General features: G+C 41.2%; 3 protein-coding genes across 5 annotated transcripts in view; 1 reads left to right on the top strand and 2 right to left on the bottom strand.

Annotated features, from left to right (window-relative positions):
- Positions 1–8,159, bottom strand: part of frmd3 (FERM domain containing 3) — a 45,370-nt gene extending 37,211 nt beyond the window's left edge. For both annotated transcript variants that reach the window (XM_068605196.1, XM_068605197.1), the window contains exon 1: positions 7,755–8,159. In XM_068605196.1, coding sequence (XP_068461297.1) covers positions 7,755–7,859 — 105 coding nt within the window. In that variant the 5' untranslated portion in view covers positions 7,860–8,159. The remainder of the gene's footprint in view (positions 1–7,754) is intronic.
- Positions 8,160–8,720: 561 nt separating this feature from the next.
- Positions 8,721–12,303, top strand: LOC137779071 (probable gluconokinase). Its single transcript, XM_068566553.1, has 5 exons — positions 8,721–8,818; positions 9,191–9,221; positions 9,320–9,406; positions 10,855–10,898; positions 11,407–12,303. Exons 1-5 carry the CDS (start codon positions 8,781–8,783, stop codon positions 11,786–11,788), a joined length of 582 nt encoding a protein of 193 aa, XP_068422654.1. The 5' UTR covers positions 8,721–8,780; the 3' UTR covers positions 11,789–12,303.
- Positions 12,304–17,946: 5,643 nt separating this feature from the next.
- On the bottom strand, positions 17,947–21,298 carry LOC137779053 (ubiquilin-1-like). 2 transcript variants are annotated; one of them, XM_068566513.1, is made up of 7 exons: positions 21,129–21,298; positions 20,628–20,790; positions 20,265–20,386; positions 19,972–20,055; positions 19,696–19,814; positions 19,410–19,545; positions 17,947–18,967 (listed from the first exon to the last, which is right to left on the bottom strand). In XM_068566513.1, exons 1-7 carry the CDS (start codon positions 21,261–21,263, stop codon positions 18,836–18,838), a joined length of 891 nt encoding a protein of 296 aa, XP_068422614.1. In that variant the 5' UTR covers positions 21,264–21,298; the 3' UTR covers positions 17,947–18,835. The 2 variants fall into 2 exon arrangements, with proteins under 2 accessions (XP_068422614.1, XP_068422615.1); XM_068566514.1 differs by having other exon boundaries at positions 20,637–20,790.
- Between the last annotated feature and the right edge of the window lie 345 nt (positions 21,299–21,643).

The following is a 21,643-nucleotide window of genomic DNA, read 5'->3' as shown; positions in this document are numbered from 1 at the left end:
ATTCAACAAAGACAAATCAATTTACTGGATGCAGGGTGAAGGGGAAAGCATCAAAGTAGAAGATAGGAGCTGAGGTAAAACCTCATATATATATATATATATATATATATATATATATATATATATATATATATATATATATATATATATATATATATATATATGTATATATATATATATATGTATATATATATATATATATATATATATATATATATATATATATATATATATATATATATATATATATAGGAAATTAAATGAGATAAATTAGAGTATATTAATATACTATTATCTTCTCTCTAAACACATTTGACCAAAATTTACTTGGATGTATTTGGTATCTTTGGAAACGTTGGCACTCTACTCTAATAGATATTAAAATAATGTTTTACATGAGTTGATAATGAGTCAGTTAGTTTCACAATTTGTATGATCAGACTGCCTATAAAAAGAAGTGGAATAAGCCGGGATGGTACTATCCTTTAAAAGTAAGCTACCCTGGCAGGACTCACATTCAAATTATCCTCTGAAGCTATACTGACTGCAAGATTGGAAAAGAGAGGATCAAACCCTTCCAGTCAGGGAGCGGAAATATGGAAGCAATCCAATTTATATAAATCTTTGAAAAGAGATGCTTGACCTCACCACCACCACTCCTCTCTGCAATAGCCTCCCTCCACCACACAATCTATGAGTACATGTTTGATAAGTAAATCCAGGCTGTCTTTGTTTTAGACCTGACAAGGGAAAATTTTGCAAAGTAGTGTGAAGAGACAATAAAGGATGTCATATCTCAGAGTGAAACCCACACAGCTCCAATGGAGTATTGATCTCATGAGCTGCACAACAGAGTAGGTCGGGTTTAACCTCTTCACCCACAACCGTAATGGACTCTTGCCTGGAGCTACAGACATGGCATAAGGAAAAAAGATGCTTTATCATCAGCACACCTTAGCCAGAAAAAGACAGTAGTAAATATCCTTATAATTAATAAACGTTTTTCTAATGGGTCAAAGACATCAAGTGACATTATTTAGTCATGCATGCAGCACCACTTTGGTCCTGACTAAAATATCTCAACAATGTCAGGATGAATCCTACTTTAGGGATAGCCCAACTTTTCCTTGAGTATACCTTGATATTATCTTTTTAATAATCAGAAGTGGGCCTCAAGCTACAAAAGGCTGAGAACCCAGAGTACCACCGTTGGGTTCACGTTCATCTCAACAACTATTGGACGGCTTTGCAGGAAATCTGGTACGGCCATTCATGTTCCCATCAGGATGATTTGTAATAACTTTTGATGATCGTCTGAGCTTGTAAATTGTGTTGATAGGGTGTGTAAATTATTAAAAACTATAAAGCACTTATATAACAACTTATGTTGTTTTAAATAGCGCTAATTAACTAAATATTCCTTCCTTTACCTAAAAGAGATAAGTACTCGTCTTTCAACATCATTGTTAGTTACGTCTGTATATTTATGTCTGTTTGTATTGTATTTAATTGAATGCTAAATTAATACGGGAACCTCACCCAACAGTGAATTAGCATGGATTCTCCTCATTGAAGCGCATAAGAAACATGGTCTTCTCCCAGCAGAGCGGCTAAGTGCTGGAATTGCTAGTATTGATTTAGGACCCAATCTACTGTGATATAATGTTTTAAATGATTGCATCTATAATCATACGTTACCATTTAAGTAGTTCACACATGATCTCTGTAATCATTCCCACCCCTGTGAGTAGCACTCATAACTGGGAGTGTGACCTTGTCCCAGTGTGGAAGGAGACACAACGTTTACAGTTTCATCACCTACAGTACTGCAGAGATCCTCACATACACACAGACGTGTGCACACAGGCCTGCACAAATTAACACACATGATGTATAAAGCACGTCAGATGAACCCACAGTCATGGCTGGCCACACATCCTAATAAGCTTATAGAGGCAGAGCCATAAATTATCTTTATATGGACGAAACCTCATTTCTATTATAAGGGATCTCCATCACTCTTGCTCTGTGCAGCTAGTCACTAACTCACAGGATGGCAGGAGAGAGAAAGTGCGACGATGAGGATGACGGCATGACTGGAACCGCTACGCTGCTGTTATGAGTGAGCACATTGTGGTTGCATTGGAGCAGCTGTCGTATCTTTGCACTCCAGGACGTTTAAATTTTGTAGCAAACAAACAATCCGTAAAAAAATAACCTTTAAGTGTATGTGTCTGTTTGCTTATTTGCATGTAATTTGATCAAATTTGTGGGTTTATTATTTTTCAGATGTTTAACAGTAATAAGTAATGTGGTGTGTTTACCCTACAGGAAAAGATGTTCACATTCACACTGATGATGATGATGATCCTGCAGTTTTCTCTTTATCTACTTAGATTCTAAATGTTTAATTAAAGATATAAACACAGATATGGTTAAACTGAAGATAAGGAAGCCTGCTGTTTGTTGAAAATATACAAAAATAAAAGCAGAACAGTAGATTGTTACAGTTTGTTTTAATTGTTCTATCATTTATTTGATATATAGGCCCATTACTCAATGTGATATTGATGATGAGTGGCTTATCCTGGTGGAATAAAATACATTTAATTGAATTATGTCAAACTTGATACCTCCTGTACGCTGGCTCAGCTGTTTTGAACAGAGTATTGATATCAGGAACCCCAGACAATTTCATTTTTTAATTGAAAAAGGAGAATAGAAACCAAAAGAGACTTCTATAAACCATGCTGGAGACTTAAGGTCACATGTTTTTTTAAATAAATTTTCATTTAAACATTTTTTTTAACTTGCCAAATTCTCAAACAGCAGTATGATAGTGTGAGGTGGCATCTTGACTCACATAGAAAGTCTAACAAATGACAATGTATTCTGTGCGGTACATAAATTCATACCCGGAGAGCTCATTAGGCCAAGTAGGCCAAGATGTCAAGTTGGCGCATGATGCCTGAAAATATCTCATTCTAAATATGTGTGCACGGAGTGACACCAAAGTATTCTTGAGCAAGACAAAGAAAATGAATCAGCACCGTGTGTGTGACCTCTGACCTCTTATTTTCTCTTCTCTGTGGTTCACACTACCTTCCTCTTGTAGATACTTTTCTTTCAACATTTGGCCCGCTTTTACATTTCCCCCCTTTTTGGTTTACCCTTTCCTCTTTTTCTTCAGCTTGTCTTCTAAATCTGCCCCGTCTGCCAGTCTTATGTTATAATCTGATTACATTAATCAGTTTTTCCCACAGCCGCTTCCCCTCGTTTCCTCTCTTACTCTTTCCTACACCCAGTTGATTTGCTGCCATCATGCTCTCAGCTCATGTAATGTGACCAACCATGTCATCGTATATTTTGTCTCATCAACCATCTCTCTCTCATTCCCCATCATCCATTTCTTTTGAAGTTTCCCTCCCTCCCATCTATCCCGCTGTCTCATCTCTCTCTCTCTCCCTCTCTCTCTCTCTCTCTCTCTCTCCTCTCAGTTGCGAGCACAAGTCAGAAAAAGGATTATTTTTCTTTAGTCATCTTCGTAGGAACATCAAAGAGGCTACGTCAAGCTGAGTAAGAATAGAAAAGTGATGCTATTTATAACTTGTTTCAAAGAATGCCTACCAGCCAAAACAAAAGCACTGCCTCAGAATCGCTAGCAGACACACGCGGCAACAAAAAAGCGAGTAAATAAAAGGTCAACACCACCTCAGCTACGCACACACACACCTTCTTGACCAAGTCAAAGGCAGATGCAGTGAAAAACAATACTTGCATCCACATGCTTAAATAGACTGTAATGTATCGATGAGGCGACTTACACTGGAATAGAAACAGAGCAATCAGCCGGATATAAATCAAGCCTTTAAAAGTTCAAATTAAAGCAAGCTATATTAGTACCAAGCAGCAATGTCTTGCTCAGTATAGAAATGTAATGTCTCTAATTGCAGAACTTTGGCTCAATGGCTACTTTTAAATCTTTCATGGTTAAACCCACCCTCGGAACACACACGCATATAGATGAACACACACTCGTGGTGTGGCGCATCGCTGACAGTTGACTGATGTTGGCCTCATGAAGAACAGTGATCTCCCTTAATTATACATGACGTGTCACAGAGAAGGAGGAGGGTGGAACGAGGCAGATCGAGAGGAGAGGGGGGGGGGGGGCGAGAGATATAGATGAGAGATGTAAAAATAGAAAGTGAGAAAAAGGTGGCAAATACGAAGCAGAAAGTGGAGCAGAGAATAATTTGGGGGAGGGGGGGGGTGCAGAGCAGGATAGGGAGGACAAGAGAGGGACAAATGAGAAGGACAGATGGGAGAGTGAAGAAGCAAAGAGAGGATGATGAAGGGTGGAAGAGCTGAAAGCAGAAGAGGTTACTGTGTATTGATCTTGACTTGTTGCTCCTGCAGCAGGTCTGATTTAACATTACCGCTAAACACGAAAGCAGCAGGCTGGACATTCAACCCTGCAGGCTATAGACACACAGACACACACACACATCTTTTCTACCTGCCTTATATGTTGCTGTCAAGCTATTCTTAGAGTCACAGCAAACAACTTAAAACATAATTCTGCTCCTCCTGCTGTAGGCTGTCGCCGTGTGCTGAGACACAGAGCCTGAAATATTTTCAAAAACAACATAAAAACATCTGTTTATTGATTATTATTTACATCATTATTATTGATAACAAAAAGACATTCAGCTTTCTCTGATACACAAATATATGTATGTGTATAATATGTACAGTATACCATACTTTATTGTTTTTTTTATCTGTTTAAAAAATAAAAGAAAACAGAACTTGTTTGAAAATGACTACTACACACTTTTGTGTTAGATTGATGGAAAAGACTGTATTCTGTAAAGATGTTTCCAATGTTATGTTCTGTATTTATACAAGTTTTTAAGTGTAATGATATTTGCATAAAAATTATGTTGATAATGTTGTTTTGTATAGTTGGTATCTTAGGCAATTTCTCAGTGATGAACTGTGTGTGAGGAAACAGCCACAGATCACCCTGATTATGTCAAAATAACATTTGGAGCATGGTGTGGTGGAGAAGATTTGTGTGACATGTTTTAATTTTCCATTGATGCTCCCTCTAGTCTGCACCTCACTGTGTGTGCAATGTCAAAGTAAATACATATTTAGCTCGTACCACATCCAGTAGCATTTAGGACAATTACAACATCACTTCACTAGTGTTGACTTCATTCAAATCTAAGATCTTGATGTCAAAATTTGACCACAAAAAATTGTCAAACTCCAAGAAAACTTAAGGTCTGCTCCAACACTTCTTTTAAAGTGGATTGACCAGCTTATTGTATTTTTTTTGGGGGGTATTCTATTTTTCATAGAATATTGTTTTTCCTTTATATCTTACATTAAATTATATTAATGCAAGTCTTCTGCACCGCAGTTTGAACTTCCTTCTTGATCATTCCTGCCATAAATCTTCATTCCTTTTTTAGGCAAAATTGCATGGTGTCTTGCCTAATATATATTTATACTTATTGTTTGTTGCTTTTCAAGATATATATATATATATATATATATATATATATATATATATATATATATATATATATATATATATATATACTGTGACAATATTTTGAACATGTATTTAGTCCATGTAGTGCCATTCCCCAAGGGGACCTGCCTGATGCACCCACGTTTTATGCAAAGTCAAGAACTGACGCCTTAGAGGAAAGATAAAAGAAACAGGGGCATCGACAACTCACTTCAAGCAAACTAATAAGTTGTGACGCATTTACTCATATATACAATTAAAGAACAATCTTATCACATTATCTTTATGAATTTAGTGTTGTCTTTGGCATCTCCTCCTGACCCACATATTTAATTCACAATGGAGAGAAGCAGCACAGGCGAAATAAGAAAGACAGACAGGGATAATGCAGAGTGAAAAGAATAACATGCAAAGTAAGAGATGGAAGTCTCTGCAGAGTGGAAAGAGGAGAAGGGACATTGTAGAGCACCAGAAGTGTAGCATGAGGAGCACAGGCTGTCATGAAATATGTAGGAAGGAGCTCAGCACTGGAACACAAAGCCATTAAAGAAAGCCCAGGAAAAGGCAGTCAGCTAGAAATATGAATGTCCATTTCCTTATCGTGCACACACAGACACAGATAAAAGCGCGACACATTTCCACAATCTCTTGCATCGCCTGGTAAAAAGCCACACTCTGATGTTCTCAGAGGTGTACACAGACTTTAACACACTTTTGAGCTCTCAAAAACATACAAGCACGCAGGTTTACATGCATGCGAGGGCTGCAACACAAAGAAAGAGACATAACATCTCTCTGCTGCTGCCTCTCCCTCCTTCTCTCCCAGAGCACTTTATGCTGTTTTGTAAATCATTGATTGGCTACATGTAGGAGAACAGAGACATTTAGTTTGACATGCATAGCGTTTTCAGTGTGTTGGGTCTGACAACCGAGGAGAAGCAGCTTACAACCTTTTCTGCAGGTGGCTCAAGATGAGACAAAATGCTTTCACACTCTGTGCACCCTCAACTCGGTACAGCTCACTGGGTTGACAACAAGCTACACATTTGGTGCAATGCTTGACGGCGGAATATAGTTGTAACGAACTCTCGTTACCCCGGTGAGTTTCCCCTCCGCTCAATGACACAGCAAGCCAGGTATTTAAGGTTCGTAATGGCTTTTATTTGCACCAGCTCTCACTGACCGTCTTGGGGCGGTCACCACGATCCTCCTCACCGTCTTGCCTACTGCTCTTTATGTTGGGGGAAAACAATCAGTATCAGCTGAGGCCAATTAGGCCTGATCTCCTGCACCTGTTCCCTGAGTAGCTCATCCACACCACCTCAGCAGCTAAAGAGTCATGCCTGCTGCTGTAATCCTGCAATTTCCCCACTGTGGGACTAATAAAGGATTATTTTATTTTAATTCCAATTGAAGGCTCAGATTTGTGAAAACAGATGAGGAAGGTTTTTTTTTCTGAAAAGTTAATGTCTTTTAATAACAACCCTGTGTTTTGCAAATAGTCTATGTTTTAAAAATGTATAAGAACAGCATTTGCTAACCGGCTGAGTGCTAAAGATGCAGAGCCACTTGAAGCTAGCTGGCCAGAAACAACATGTATCATCACCTCTGTAGGTAGACAATGGACATTAAAACACACAATTAAACTCAACTGTCTCGCCCTGCCTCTTTCTTCACAAAAACACACATGTAAACACATGTACACACACACACACACACACACACACACACACACACACACACACACACACACAGAGAGAGGCATTACAATACACATCACAAACAGCAGTCCTCTCTGCCATCATCATTATCGCTAACACTACCACCACCACCACACCCATTAGCTCCATCATCTCCTCTGTCATGATGAATCAAACTTCATCTGAACTCACATCTTGCCTGGACTCAACACAAATGCAGAGATCAGTATAGTGGGTACTGCTTCTTGTTTTCTCTCTACTCTACTGCATATCTCTTATGGGGTGTATGGAGCCAAAAGCATGCGCCCTCTCCAGTAAATCACAGCAGCATGGCAACTATAGAGGAACAATGCGCTCAATAGGTGTTTGCAGTACAAATATGACGATGTAATAAGTGATAATAAACAGCGTTGTTGCAGCCTTAAATCACCCATTAATTGTATTTGCCGCGTCCACGTGATATTTGCAATAATCACAGAGGACATGAGGTGGTTAATGCTTTGGTCTACCTGGATGCTGCAGGAGACCTCGGAGTCGTCCAGTAACCGGATCGTGCAGAGGACCTCCTGGTCCAAGGAGCGGATGCTTGGGCTGCGAAACCGGAGCATTTTCATCCTTCTGTCGGTTCTGTTTCAGCTCCTCATGTCAGCTGATCCACGGGCAGACCAAACATACGCACCTACGTAGGCTAACATACATACGCGGAGGTCTCAGGCATGCACGTGAATAGCATACATGTATGCGCCTCTTAGTCGGGTCTTGTCACCCCCTTGTGACGCCCTTGGGAATGAATGGGTGGATGGAGAGAAGGAAGGATGGATAAGAGAATGGATGGATGCAACAGAGCGGGAGGTAAGAAAGCTTGCATCCGTCTCCTGCCTGCCCACTGGAGGATCTACAGGAGGGAGGATGGCCTTTCCTCTCTCCTCGCTCTCTCTCTCCCTCTCTCTCTCTCTCTCTCTCTCTCTCTCTCTCTCTCTCTCTCTCTCTCTCTCTCTCTCTCTCTCTCTCTCTCTCTCACATTACAATTATGATCCCACGTGTGTGGTGTCAGATTGCCAGCTGGTGCATTATTTATTTATTCGCTCGCGGATGTTATACTATATATATTTTTTAAGGGTAATTAAAAGAAGTCTTCGTTTTTAAATATACACGTTAATAGGAGCATATAAAATGTGTATTACTGCCTTCAACATTGTGAATAAACATGTGAATGTGTGTACATGTCTGTATTACATATGTCTGTATTATCTGTACAGTTTGGAGTAATATATTAAAGGTGATCAAACAAAAATACCCGCAGCTGCGGTCAACCCTCATTTGAACTGTAAAATTATACGTGAGATTATATTTTATTTTCAGCAATAATGAAATCAGCTGCAACCATCGACTGCAACGTACACTAAACGGGACGCTGTCTCTTTAAGGGCACACGTCGCGTGCGTGCTGCGTCATCACGCATTTCAGTAAAGCAACCGGACGCTACCAGGAAAGGGATGTTTCTTCCCTCAGGTGTGTGAAGACCTGCAGACAGCATGATCTACGTCATTATGGGAGTCTCAGGCTGCGGAAAGTATGTATTGTCAATTCATCTATTTTGCACAGCGTTACAAGCTTGAACTCACTTAAGAAAGATGTGTAAACGTCATTAAGACATCTAAACCCAAATTGCTCGCGCAGCTGTGCCTACGGTGTGTGAATGTGTTTACATGTAGTTAGAGAGCAGTCCATGAATATGTGAATGATGTCATGTGTTCAAGTGCTTTGAGTGGTCAGAAGGCAAGAAAATCGCTATACAAGTCCATTTACCATTTCATTCAAATCTGTACATTAACATCATCATTATCTGATGATGATGATTTAATTACTGTGGCAGTAACATGTTGTCTTAAAGCAGTGGATTAGGTGTTATTGCGCTGTGTTAAATATGTCTTTTCCTATACAGAAGCGCCTTAGGTGCCTTCCTATCAGAAAAGGTAAATTATTATCATTATTATAAACACATCTCCATGTTGCATCTGCACACAGTATAACTTGAACATTACATATATGTGTGTGTTCATGCACCCATCAGCTGGGCTGGCCCCTACACGAAGGGGATCACTTCCACCCACAGGGGAGCATTGAGAAGATGGCTCGTGGTGAACCACTCACAGACCAGGTGTGTGTGTGTGTGTGTGTGTGTGCGTGTGCGTGTCTTGGTCTTGTCGGCTCCATTCGAATGTCAATCATTTACAGAGCCATTTCTCCTTTGTCATGAGTAAATCATCGTCTCAGACTGGCAGCCACAGAGAACTCGCTCAACAAGTGGCTGGAGGAAGCTTCACTAAAGCAGACAGTGAAAGGGGTGGACTGAGCTTTTCCACTGCAGCCCGCAGTCCTTAAATTCAGTTGAGGGATTTATTTCTTGTTCGTCCAATATTTATATTTTTTTCCTGTCCATGCTAACTTTAAAAATATAGGTAGACCTCCAAACAATTGACTGGCCAGCTGCCAATGTAGTATTTACAGGCTTACAAGCTCAGATCAACCCCCGCCAACATTTGGCAGCAGTTTGCTGGGAGCGATGTTTGGTCGCTAATGATAACCTCCCACTCAGAAATCTGCTTTGAATGTCGGGTAGAATTACTTCAGGACCTGCTCTGTCCAATGTTTAAAAAAAAAAAAAAATACTCAACAGTTGGCAGGTTGAGAATGATTGTAAATGTGGGATTACTGTCAGGCTGCAGCAAAAGAAATGCATCTTCCATGCCAGTATTAGAGTTGACAGGTTGAACTTTGCATCACCGTCCAGGACATGAGAGAATGTGATTCCTCTCATTCAAGTTCAGCTCTTCATATTAGAAAGGCGCAGTAGTGTGAAATACACATTACTCTAGATCAGTTGTAACCAAATTAGGATTGATTATATTTCTGATTGCTGTGTAATCAAAGATGTGTTAGTGCTGCCACATCTCTCTGCCTGATCTCGGTGTGATTCACTGATTGGTTCTTTAAAGACTCTTTGAATTCAGTCCAGAAAATGTAAGCAGTGAGTTCTGACCTGAAATAATAAGGTCCACTATAACACAGCTTAGCTTTCGCTGCATTTCTGTGTTGTCAGTATTTCTCTTTTTATATCTGAATATTGTTCTTTAAAGCGGCTTCAATCATTCTTTTTATGCTAACAATGTATCAAATGAAAACGTTAAAGGGGCTGCTCGTAGTGATCAACTACAGAGAAAACAGCAGATTCTGCAGCTCCACTTGGCTTCTCAGTGCTTCAGCTCTCAGCGTTGTTTGCGACTGCAAACCGACACTACCGACTAGACACCACGGCAGACAGACGCAGTTTAACCGAACATAGTTGAGTATTTAGCAGCTCAAAAGTCACATATTTCCATGAGGGTTGGTAGAGACTAAAAACAGAGCTGAACAGAGAGTCAATATTGGAATTGCATTCGTGACCACAAACACGACTCTAAATGACATGAAAGAGAGAAAAAACATCCCAAAGATCAAAACCATTTCTTAAGAAAGACAACTGCTGCTGTCGACGATGATGAAATGCATAGACAACGTGCCGCTGATGACAAAACATAAAACGGTGATGTTGTTGTTTTTCTTCAGGACAGATTGCCTTGGCTTCTCAGACTACATGAAGTCATTGAGAGGTAAATGCAAACAACCCTTTCATACACACAGACTACTTATTATGCACAGGACAGTCTGTTTAGAGAGGGAGAGTGAGCTGAAGAGCAGTGAGGTAAGTATATATGCAGGCGTGAAATTCTCAGGATGAAAACTATCAAAGATGGCTTTGATAATTGAGATGAGGGAGCGAGGAAAGGGAGTTTGGGAGAGTAAAAGCAGATTATTTGAGCGAGAGTGAAGTGGTGGGGAGAGCTGAAAAGTATGCCATCTCTCTCAAAACGTCTGCGGCGACATCAAAGACTTCTTTTCCAACTCTTCCACACTCAGTCAACCATCATGAGCTCATCCGTGCATCCCTTCTTTTCCCTCTTCACCACGACCACTTCCTCCTCCTTCTCCCTCTCCATAGCTGTTTGTGAACAGAGTTCCCTTTTTTTCATGTAAACATTACAAGGTTTTCAGTTCAGCAGTTATTACAAATTTTGCCCTCACTAAATTGTTGCATTTGTGTCTGTCTCGCCATCCCAGAGAAAGGTGTTCACGCTCCGATGCTCTTGTGGCGTGCTCCGCTTTGAAGCGCCTGTACAGACAGATTCTGCTCTATGGCTCCAAGGCCCTGGATTCCTCCTCCGGTCCAGCCCGAGAAATTCTGCCTCCAACCCCTCCTGATGTCTGTTTTCTCTTTCTCCACGGCGACTACGATCTTATTCAGCAAAGGATGGTAGCCCGGAAGGGACACTACATGAAAGCAGACCTCCTGCGTTCCCAGTTTGATGTTTTGGAGCCTCCGTCTGATGAAGAGAATGTGTTGCCTCTGAACATCAGAAGGAGCATGGCTGACATGGCCGAGGAGGTTCAGAAGCACATTGTAAGCCCCAAGCCGTCAACATTAATCACAGTCCATAGCTAGTTCATGTCAAAGAATAAAGCACCGTTTCAGTTGTGGTGCAACAGAGAAGCTTTTGGTTTTACTCATTCGTGCTTCGGTAGAGCATTTTTTTGACCCTGTGGTGAAAACATTTCAAGACACAGCCGGTGCCATTCCACTATGCAGGGTAGTTGATAATGATTTTTTAAACCTAATGAAGGGTAATTTTCTTAAAACAAAAAAGATGTTGTGCTGAACAAATGCCTTCAGCACATTTTCTTACAGAAGAACAAGAAAATATATATATATATATTTCGTACAGAAAATGAAAGCAATGTATAATGAATTTTTTAACAGGTCACATCATATTTTCTTATATTTTTTTCATCTGGCTCGAACAGACACATTTGTCTTTGTAGTCGCCATATGGGTTGATTCAGTACGGGACTATTCATTTTTACAAAACTGATGATGGTTTTAGTGGAGTTTTTTGGAATCCAGTATTTAATATTACATTTTTCCTATTAATTTAGAATGATCAATTTTCATATTGTGTGTGTGTGTCTATATATATATATATATATATATATATATATATATATATATATATATATATATATATATATATATATATATATATATATATATATATATATATAATGTGTTTTAGAAACAAACTAACAGACATGTTGATTTCAGACACATACTAACACATTCATTCATAAGGTATTAATATAATCCAGTATGAGTTAATATTCCTATTAGCATGTCAAGTTTGGGACAGTTTGGAGTCACAACAGTTTGAAAGTTCTAGAGAGTTTTCCTGCTTTACCCACAATGCAGTTGGTGTTTGCCATGGCAATAATAGAACTGGATGACTTGCACTGCAGTTAAATTCCGTGCCTTTAATCTGAAATGTTATATGTAGACCGCTTTTTCAGCCAACTTCTCGCTCGATATATTCTACTGATGCTATTGTTTTGTTCTCCGATTCAAGTTTTCTCAGTTTTTTATCTCGAAAGGTTAGCTTCCACCGTTTCTTTCCACCAAGCGTAGCTAACAGTGTTGCCATTCCACGCACACTTAGCGCACATCGTTTCTTTCCACCAACGCATAGCGCACATCGTTCCTGTCCACGAACAAGTAGCTAACATTGTTCCTTTCCACGAACATTTAGCTATCATTGTTCCTGTTCACGAACACAAAGCTGACATCATTCCTGTCCACCAACGCATAGCGCACATCGTTCCTGTTCACGAACAGCTAGTTCCTTTCCACGAACATTTAGCTCTTATTGTTCCTGTTCACGAACACATAGCTAACATTGTTCCTTTCCACGAACATTTAGCTCCCATCGTTCTTTTTGAAGAACAATTAGCTCACATCGTTCTTTTTGAAGAACAGTTAACATCATTTTCTTTTTGCAAGAATCGTCACCAGCACGATGAACACCATCAAGATGCAAAGAGACGCAATAAAACATCTGCGGCAACCGAGGCCGAGACCTGGTAGTACTCTGCCTGTCGTCCCCAATCAAGGCATGACCAAACCAGAGTGGTCCCAGAATCCAGCCACCGAACAACCGGCTGTAGTAGGTATGGTGGATGCCGTCGAAGAAGGAGCAGAGCAAATGCTCATCCTCAATAGCTTGAAAAAGCAGTTAAAGTCCCTTTGCATGGACATGCATAAGAGCCAGGCAAAGGTCGAGTCCTGGGAGAGATCGGACATCAAGCTTAAAAGGACACAAGAGTTCAATGTCCAAAAAGCTACCCTCAAAAAGGCCTGCGATATCAAGAGCAAGCAAGTTAGGGATCTAATGGATCAAGCCCAAAACCATCAGATATTTAACAAGATGCTCGAAGCAGCAATGGCCGAAAAGGCCGACTTGGCCTGCGAGAAGGCCGAATTGGACAGAGAACACAAAAATGTGCTCCAGAGAAGGGAAGACCAGCAGGCCAAAGAGAGGGACTTCCAAGAATTAAAGGCGGAGTGTGCCGCAGAAAGGAAGAAGAACGCTGAATTTAAAAAAATAATTCAGTGTCTTGATATTCAACATCGAGAAAGTGCTTTGGTGGAAGCACAGGTGACCAGGACACAGGCCGAGAAACTGGCCATTCAACAGGAGAATATCGTACTCCAAAATACCATCAGAGAGTTGCAAAGTGAAGCGGCACGAGGAGAAGCAGTTAGGGCGGCAAACACGACTCTTCAAGCTTCACTTAACGTGGAACCTCAACGAAAGGAGTCTCTGGAGAAGAGCCTCAAGGACGTCCAGCAGGACTTTGACGAGGTAAAGGGCTCCAGAATTACAGGGGACAGACTACGGGCTCAGTTGGAGTCGCTGACACGCCAAAACCTGGCACTCCAAAACACCATCAGTGAGTTGCACCAGGAAGTGCAGCTCGGGGACGGTGTTAGAGAAGCCAATAAGAACATCCAAGCTTCAATTGATGAGCAACCACGTAACAGTGAGGATTTGTATGATCAAATCCAGACCATGCAGCGAGACCTTGTCGAGGTGAAGCGCTGCAGAACTAAAGGGAAGGAACTACAGGCGAAGTTGGAGTCTCTCACAAGCCAAAACCTCGCACTCCATGACACCATTGTGGCCGCCAACGAGGAGTTTGCGATTGGGGATCGTTTCAAGCGCAACATCCCGGCCTTACAAGAACAGGAAAGGACCCTACTTAGGGAAAATGGGGCGTTGGTGAATAACCACAATGAGGTTATAGAGAAGCTCCTGAAGCAGGAAGATTATAAGCAGAAGCATGACCTATTGAAAGTCTCCACCGACTCCCTGCAGGAGGAAAAGGTCAAATGGGCGCAAAGCGTAGTTCGTTTAAACACCAAACTTGAAGAGCTCGTTGGCTTCAAAACGAATTACGCGAACAAGAAGATAGAGAAGGTCGGTCTCATCAGGGAGAAAACCGCTCTGATCAAGAACATCAAGGACCTTGAGAAGAAGGTCGCCCGCAAAAACGGATACGACGAAATGAACAGGGTGATTCAATCGGACGCCGCTGCGCAGAGAAGTGAGAACAAGTCTCTCCAGCGGCGGAGCGACGAACTCACCGATTCCGTCGAATCTATCGAGGGTGCGCCATATTTGAACCGAAACATACCATCCACCTCTGGGACAGCAGTCGACGCCCAACATTGCGTCGGCCCAACAGTACTTCCAGACGCCTTAAGTGTCTAAAAAGAACTTGGCAGGTTTTCCTCCGGGTAACCCGGTTTCCTGCCCAAGTTACTTTTTTTCCTTTTGTTTTTGTTTTGAAAGGGTGTAGTCCGGATCATCCGGATTTCTCCTGCCCTTAATTTTTTTTTTTTTTTTTTTTTCGGCAATGATCTGGTTTCCCCTCTTGCAGGTTTTCCTCCGGGTATCCCGGTTTCCTGTCTAAAATACTTTTTTTTTTTTTTTTTTTTTTTTTACAATTTTAAGTTTGAAAGGGTGTAGTTCAGATGATCCACCTTCCCCCACCCTTAAAAAACATATTTTTTTTAAAACATTCATTTAAATGTTTTAAATGGGTTTTTTAAAGAGGGTGTACTGGTAATCCGGTTCCCTTCCTTAAAAACATATTTTTTGCTTTTGTTTATATGTTTTGTTAGCGTGTACGATTACTGGAAGCCTAATGTAGCCTCCAGAAGAATTCAGTTTGATAACTTTTCTTGTTCTTGTAATTTATTTTCTCCATTACAGGTGAAGTAAAACGCGCTGCAGTCGCAAAGGCATAGGATAATAACATAGGATAAATTATAATTTAGAATCACGCCTCTTCATCAAAGAACACGGGATTCTCCTCCTCTTGACAGGTTGGAGCTGATTGAATGTCACTTTGCTTAAGATGTCTTGATGACGGACAGTCGTGTATTGGAGCCGAACCTCCAGCTGTTTCGGGGTGTTGTTGTGGACGGTCAACTTGTGCGTTGACTGGACGACCACCTGCCTTTGCAACTGCAGCGCGTGTTGCTTTACCTGTGATGGAGGAAATGAATTGCGAGAACAAGAGAAGTCATCGGACTGAATTCTTCGGGATGCTACACCAGACTTCCAGTGATTGTACACGCTAACAAGACATATACATGAAAGTGAAATATGTTTTTAAGGGAGGAAACTGGATCACTAGTACACCCTCTTTTAACACGTATAAATTCAAGTAAGAACATATGCTTTTAAGGGAGGAAACCGGATAACCTGGAATACCTCCTTTAAAACATATAAATGAAAGTAAAAGAATGTTTTTAAGGGGGTAACTCGGTGATCCAGTTCCCTTCCTTAAACCATATTTTTAATTGATTTCATTAAATTCTTGGGTTTAAACTGGATAATCCGCCGGTTTGCTCCCTCGAAAAAGGACTTCAAATAAAAATTCCTTAATTTGTATTTTCAGTGTCAGTCTCAAAGTATTTCTACTTTGATATGTCTCTCCTTATCATGTTCTGTCAGAGGTTGTTAAAAAATACTCAAATCAATTACACAAAGATAATTAATGTTCTCAAACATTGGAAAAACAACATGAATTAACTTAAACACACGTTTAAAGTAAATAATTAGAATTAGAAGACACAGTTGTATTAAATCAGTGAGAAATATGAAATAACATATATCAGTGCACTACACCAGCACTTTTGGATTGTGATTCATGTAATGTTGAATAAAAAAACAGGGCTGTTCCATAACACCTGAACCTATTACCTAAATATTCTGAATTGCTTTTAAAATAAATACATATACTACTCATATTAGGTCTACATGTATTCCTTTTGAGCCCCGTGATATCTGTTCAAATAGTCCCATGAACCCCAAATGAGTTCTAATACTTGTGGTATTTATTGATCTATATACATACACTAGAAGGTTTGGTTTAAAGGACAAAATTAACTTGTGGACAGTAAAGTCTGAGAGACAAGGAAACTACAGTTATCTATTATGATTTAACAATTCCTAACAATTCCAAATTGTGCTTAATGTAATACCAATGTATTGGTCCGTATGACTCCAGACGATCCATCTGTTCTCCCCTTCAGCATTACAGGTTTCTCTCATCTGCGCCTCAAGGGATTTTGAGAACTCAAAGCTGCTTCGGTGGAGTTTCTGACACTTAGACAGATAAATTGAGTTGCAAGCGAATGCAAATCCTGAAATTGTATCATTTGATCTGTGAAAACGGCTTTCATGCACTGACATCACCTGCCAGATGCACCAGCCAATCTTAAAGTGTGATCTTCAAACTGAATAGGATTACAGGTTTAGTTTTATCACTTAACTGCTATACTGCTGTGAGCGAAGTCTAGCTCCTCTGACAACAACTTGATACTATAATCAAGGTCAGATCTGGTCAAGGCCTTATGATTTTGATTTTCTGACCTATGAGCATCTTCGGAAGACGTGCACACACCCACACGTGACCATGACTGCGATGCCAAACACACACACACACATCCACTCAGCACTGTAGAGCTGTTTTTGTGGTGTGACTCATCTGCAAACCTCAACTGGAATATTTTTAGGAACTTCTAATCCAGAAAAAAACCCTTTGGCTACTCTCATATCTCACACATCCAGACAAACAGGACACACACTGCCGCGCACACACTGCAACACACGCAGGCACGCGCACACACACATTCACACACACAAGAGATTACCCCCTCGCAGTCGAGCAGCAACAGACAAACACACGCAGGTTTTTCAAAGGGATCACACACACATTTGATGTCAGAATAAGTGTTGCGTGTCTCAATTTATCCACTCGGCCTCTTATTGTGAGGACACAAAGGCGGAGCTGGAAAACAGGGGCAGCCCTCTGACTCACACACATACACACACATCTTATTATGCACTTCCAGGTGGCTGAAAATCACCTGTAGATATGACCTTGTGCTCATTTATTAGTTAATACATCATTTACAGCACATTTGGTCAACTGGTATGTCATGTTTGAGCAAAATATATAGAGACAGAGTTCAGGGACATGATTATTATTTAGGTTTAAATAATGAGAATAAAAAATAAATTAAAATATCTTGAATAGACCATAACAGCTGATGTTACCGAGAAGATTAAGTGTAACTGCCCTCTAGTGTTCATAGTTGACTAGTACAGCAGTAGATTTAACAGGTCGAGAGAATAGCATGTATACTATTTGAAAAATAGATGTTCTGTCAAATATTCTCTTTAAATATAACTATTTTATTAATGAAAGACATGAAACTAGTTTGTGTCTGTCTTCTTTATTTATCGCTATAACAACTCAGGGTACAACATCATTTTAAGTGACAATGAGAATAATAATTTGTAGCATCTCTTAAATAAACAACTGCTGAGGAATTAAGTGTACTGTTAAGCCTGTTACAGAACTGTGAACATTTCAGTGAACACAGGAAGCATGGAGGAAGCACAACACTAGTTTAAAGCGGGAAACCATCATAAATACAAGTGAAATGACAGCCAGTACATACATACATACATACATACATACATACATACATACATACATAACTAAGAATCAACCCAATTATGTTGACTCACATCGAATCCACCAGAAACACTAGCATGGTGTATTTAACTGAGGCTCTGAACATGTAAAAAATTAAATCTTATGTGAGCTTCTAAAAACATGCGACTGCCTCTGGGTGTTACAAGCTCTCATTATTGTCCAAGTGGCAAGATGGAAAGAGGCCTGAGCTTCATGGACAGAGATGAATTATACATTCCCAGACTCTAGTTATCTCTGCAGTTGCTACAAGTCCACAATGAGCGAGTTTGATCCAAGTACCTGTACGGATCTGTGATTCTATTGTTTTCTTTCTCCCCTAATATTAACCCAAAGCACTTACTCCGGAAGGACAAAGGGGACAGAAATATCGAGGTTTGTAACAGGAGGGAGTGTTAAAGAATAAATATTAGAATATCGTTAAAAGCACAATAATAAAAATATGGCTTCAATCTCCGTGTTTTTTCTTTTATAAAGCACTTCGGAAGCAATGATAATTATATCATTATGTTGAGTGTAGGTGATTTTATGTATGTGAACATACACTGATCTATGTATATATGCACAGCTCATCATCTGTGCATGGTTGTCAGAGACGGAGCAGTTGTTGTATAGCGGCGGTGAGGTCTCCTCCAGTGCTGATGAGGACCTGAAGGTTGGCCTCTCTGTCTCTGAAGCCCATGGAGCTCAGATGCTCCAACTCGGCCTCGTCGACATGAACCTGAGGAGAGTTATTTAAAGCATTACTCATTACAATAACATATTTTAAATATATTACGAAAGGCTTTGTGCCTCTGGGAGTGAAAATAGAATCTGCTAAAATTCCGTGTGTCTGTGCTCAATCCATTGTTCACCTTCTTGAAATAAATACAACAAACATGAATATTGAAGATTTAAGGGCAAGGAGACCACGCAGTCTATATAGTCAGACTGAATTTCGACAAGAAGTGCCAGCTGCTCTGGCCTCTATGGGTTGAAATAGGCTTGACTGCTTTAAAGTGACATCCCTTGAACCGCTGGCCACATCAAACGTCACATCTGGATGTGACCAGTTGAATTTTGGCCTGAAAATGTTATTCACATTTACTGGTAATATTTCAACTCCAGGAGCCGCACAGATCAATTACAGAAGCAGTCAAGGTTATGAGGAAACACTGCAATACCCTGTGATTGGTGTCAGCTAGCGCCTGGAGCATCTGTTGGACAAATTGCTGCTGCTGCTCCGTCACCGTGACAACCCGAGGACCACTTCCTGATTGGCTGTTAAGGACAGAGTCCGACGCCCGCTCGGGGGCATCACTGACAAGACAGACATATTTGGTGGTTAGTCATGACGTTTTTTTGCACATGGCAAGAAAGTACTGCTTCTCCTGAGCAACTCAAGCATCCTGTGAGTAACCCTCAGGTTGAGGTGTACTGTGAGTCTTCATTTTGCATAGTTGTACTCACCAAGGTATTATTAGTGCAGGAGCCTCTGCAGCCAGAGTCTGTAGGCCCTGTTGGATGAGTAGCAGGGCCTCCATGGCTCTGGGGTTCAACATGGTTGACAGCAGCTCTGGACTCTTCAGCTACATATTTAACGTAGATATTAAATGTAAACAATAAGCACTGGAGTGGTTTTGCTCTGTACAGGAAAAAGGCCATTTTCCCAATGTGGGAGCATCCACTGTTGGTTACCTCGTTGCAAGAAGAGAGGGTGCTCAGTGGTGAGTCAAATGAACGAACCTGTTGGAGGAAGAGAGGGATCTGCTGTTGCATCTGCTGCTGGAGCTGTGGATTTCCTGAGAACAAAGGGTGGCTCAGCAGCATCTGAAAGCGTATGAAAATGAGACCTAGAAGACCTGTCTGAGTGTGTAGGATTTAGAGATTATGTGTATGCCCGGATCCACATCTCTATGTTGAAAATAAATTACATGCAGTTGTCCTGTGAAAATGAAAACTGGGATTACCTGCCACTCGTTCCCCGTCATGCATGTTTATGTGTTTTCATGCGGCCATAAATTGCGTATATGCGTCACCTGTGTAGCCAGGTCAGGGTTCTGGCTGAGGCAGCCGAGGAGACTGCTGACGCAGGGCCCCGACAGCAGGCTCTCCATCAGTCCTGGACTGGCTGTGATCTCCTCCAGCAGTGACTGCATGCCTGAGGAAGAGAGGGCGGAGACCACAAGATGAAGAGCAGCAGGAGGAAATGTATTTAGCTCTAGTTTAGCCGTTTTTTAAACAATGACCCATTTCTTGGTTTGTTTAAAATAACTTAACGTGCATCAAGAAGCCGAGAAAGCAGAGGTTTTCCAGATTGCTTTGCTTTTCCCGTGGCACTTTTGGGGGATGAGGGTCTACTTTTTCCCTTTGTTAAACTGTGTGGATTTGTGTTTCCGTGCCTGCAGTACCGGTGCGCTGAGGGTCTGGCTCGGTTCTGGGCGCGGCGGTCAGTTCTCCGAGAGAATCTGTGGAGTGACTGGAGTCGGGTGGAGTAGTGTCGCTTTCTCCTTCAGTTGGCTGTTGAGCACCCGATGATGCTGTCACGACTGGGGCGGCTCTCATCTGGATACAAGAGAGTAAGGATGCCACAAACAGCTTAAAAAAAACACACAAAATTAGTTTGACTTCATCTGAAGTTCGAGGACACATTTCAAAATCAGCTTACTGCACATTGTCAACTGTAGTTTGGTCTCTCGTCTGCCCGCTGTAACCAAATGAGTACATTCCACTACACGTCTGTGTGCCATTGGATCATGCAGAGGCTGGCTGACTCATCTATGGCTTTAAGGTGACTCAGGAGTTCTGACAACACACTTCAAATGACTATCTGAAGGCCAAATCGGGTCATTTGACGCACTGAGCAGCGCTACAGCATCATTAGAGTGCGTGTGGCCCCTGACCTGTCTGGCGGTGCAGCCTCCTGTGACGGTGAAGTCGTTGCTCCTGGTGAAACCTTTGACGGCGACGTGGATCATTTCAGACCGGTCGCGACGATTTCCGGACGCTCCCGTCTCATCTCTCAGCGCGTCCGACATCTCAGTCCCGTCCGCAGCGGCGACGACGACGACGATGATGATGATGATGATGAACCAGAGGAGGAGCGCGCGGTGACGCGCAGGCGGGAGGTTCCTGTCAGTCCCGATGACTCGGCAGAAAGTTGTGGAGGAGCGCCTGACCCAACTGCGCAAAGGGGGGGGGGGGGGGGGGGGCCTCTTTCTATTCCTTGGTACGTTTCATCATGTACAGTCACAATCCTGACATGAGTGTCTCTGCGAGTAATCTGTTCAAATTATTCATACCGAAAAATTATTAAACTGGAGTCACTATACAAATCTATACACCAAAACACCGTAGGCTTTTAAAATGCCCTTTTACGTTCAACATATTTCGACATATTTGGAGAGTATAGGCTATA

The sequence above is a fragment of the Clinocottus analis genome, unplaced genomic scaffold (genome assembly GCF_023055335.1).
Source record: "Clinocottus analis isolate CAN_PGR_092001 unplaced genomic scaffold, fCliAna1.0.p SCAF_7, whole genome shotgun sequence".
Taxonomy (NCBI): Eukaryota; Metazoa; Chordata; class Actinopteri; order Perciformes; family Cottidae; genus Clinocottus; species Clinocottus analis.
This window is presented reverse-complemented; position numbering and strand designations above follow the sequence as displayed.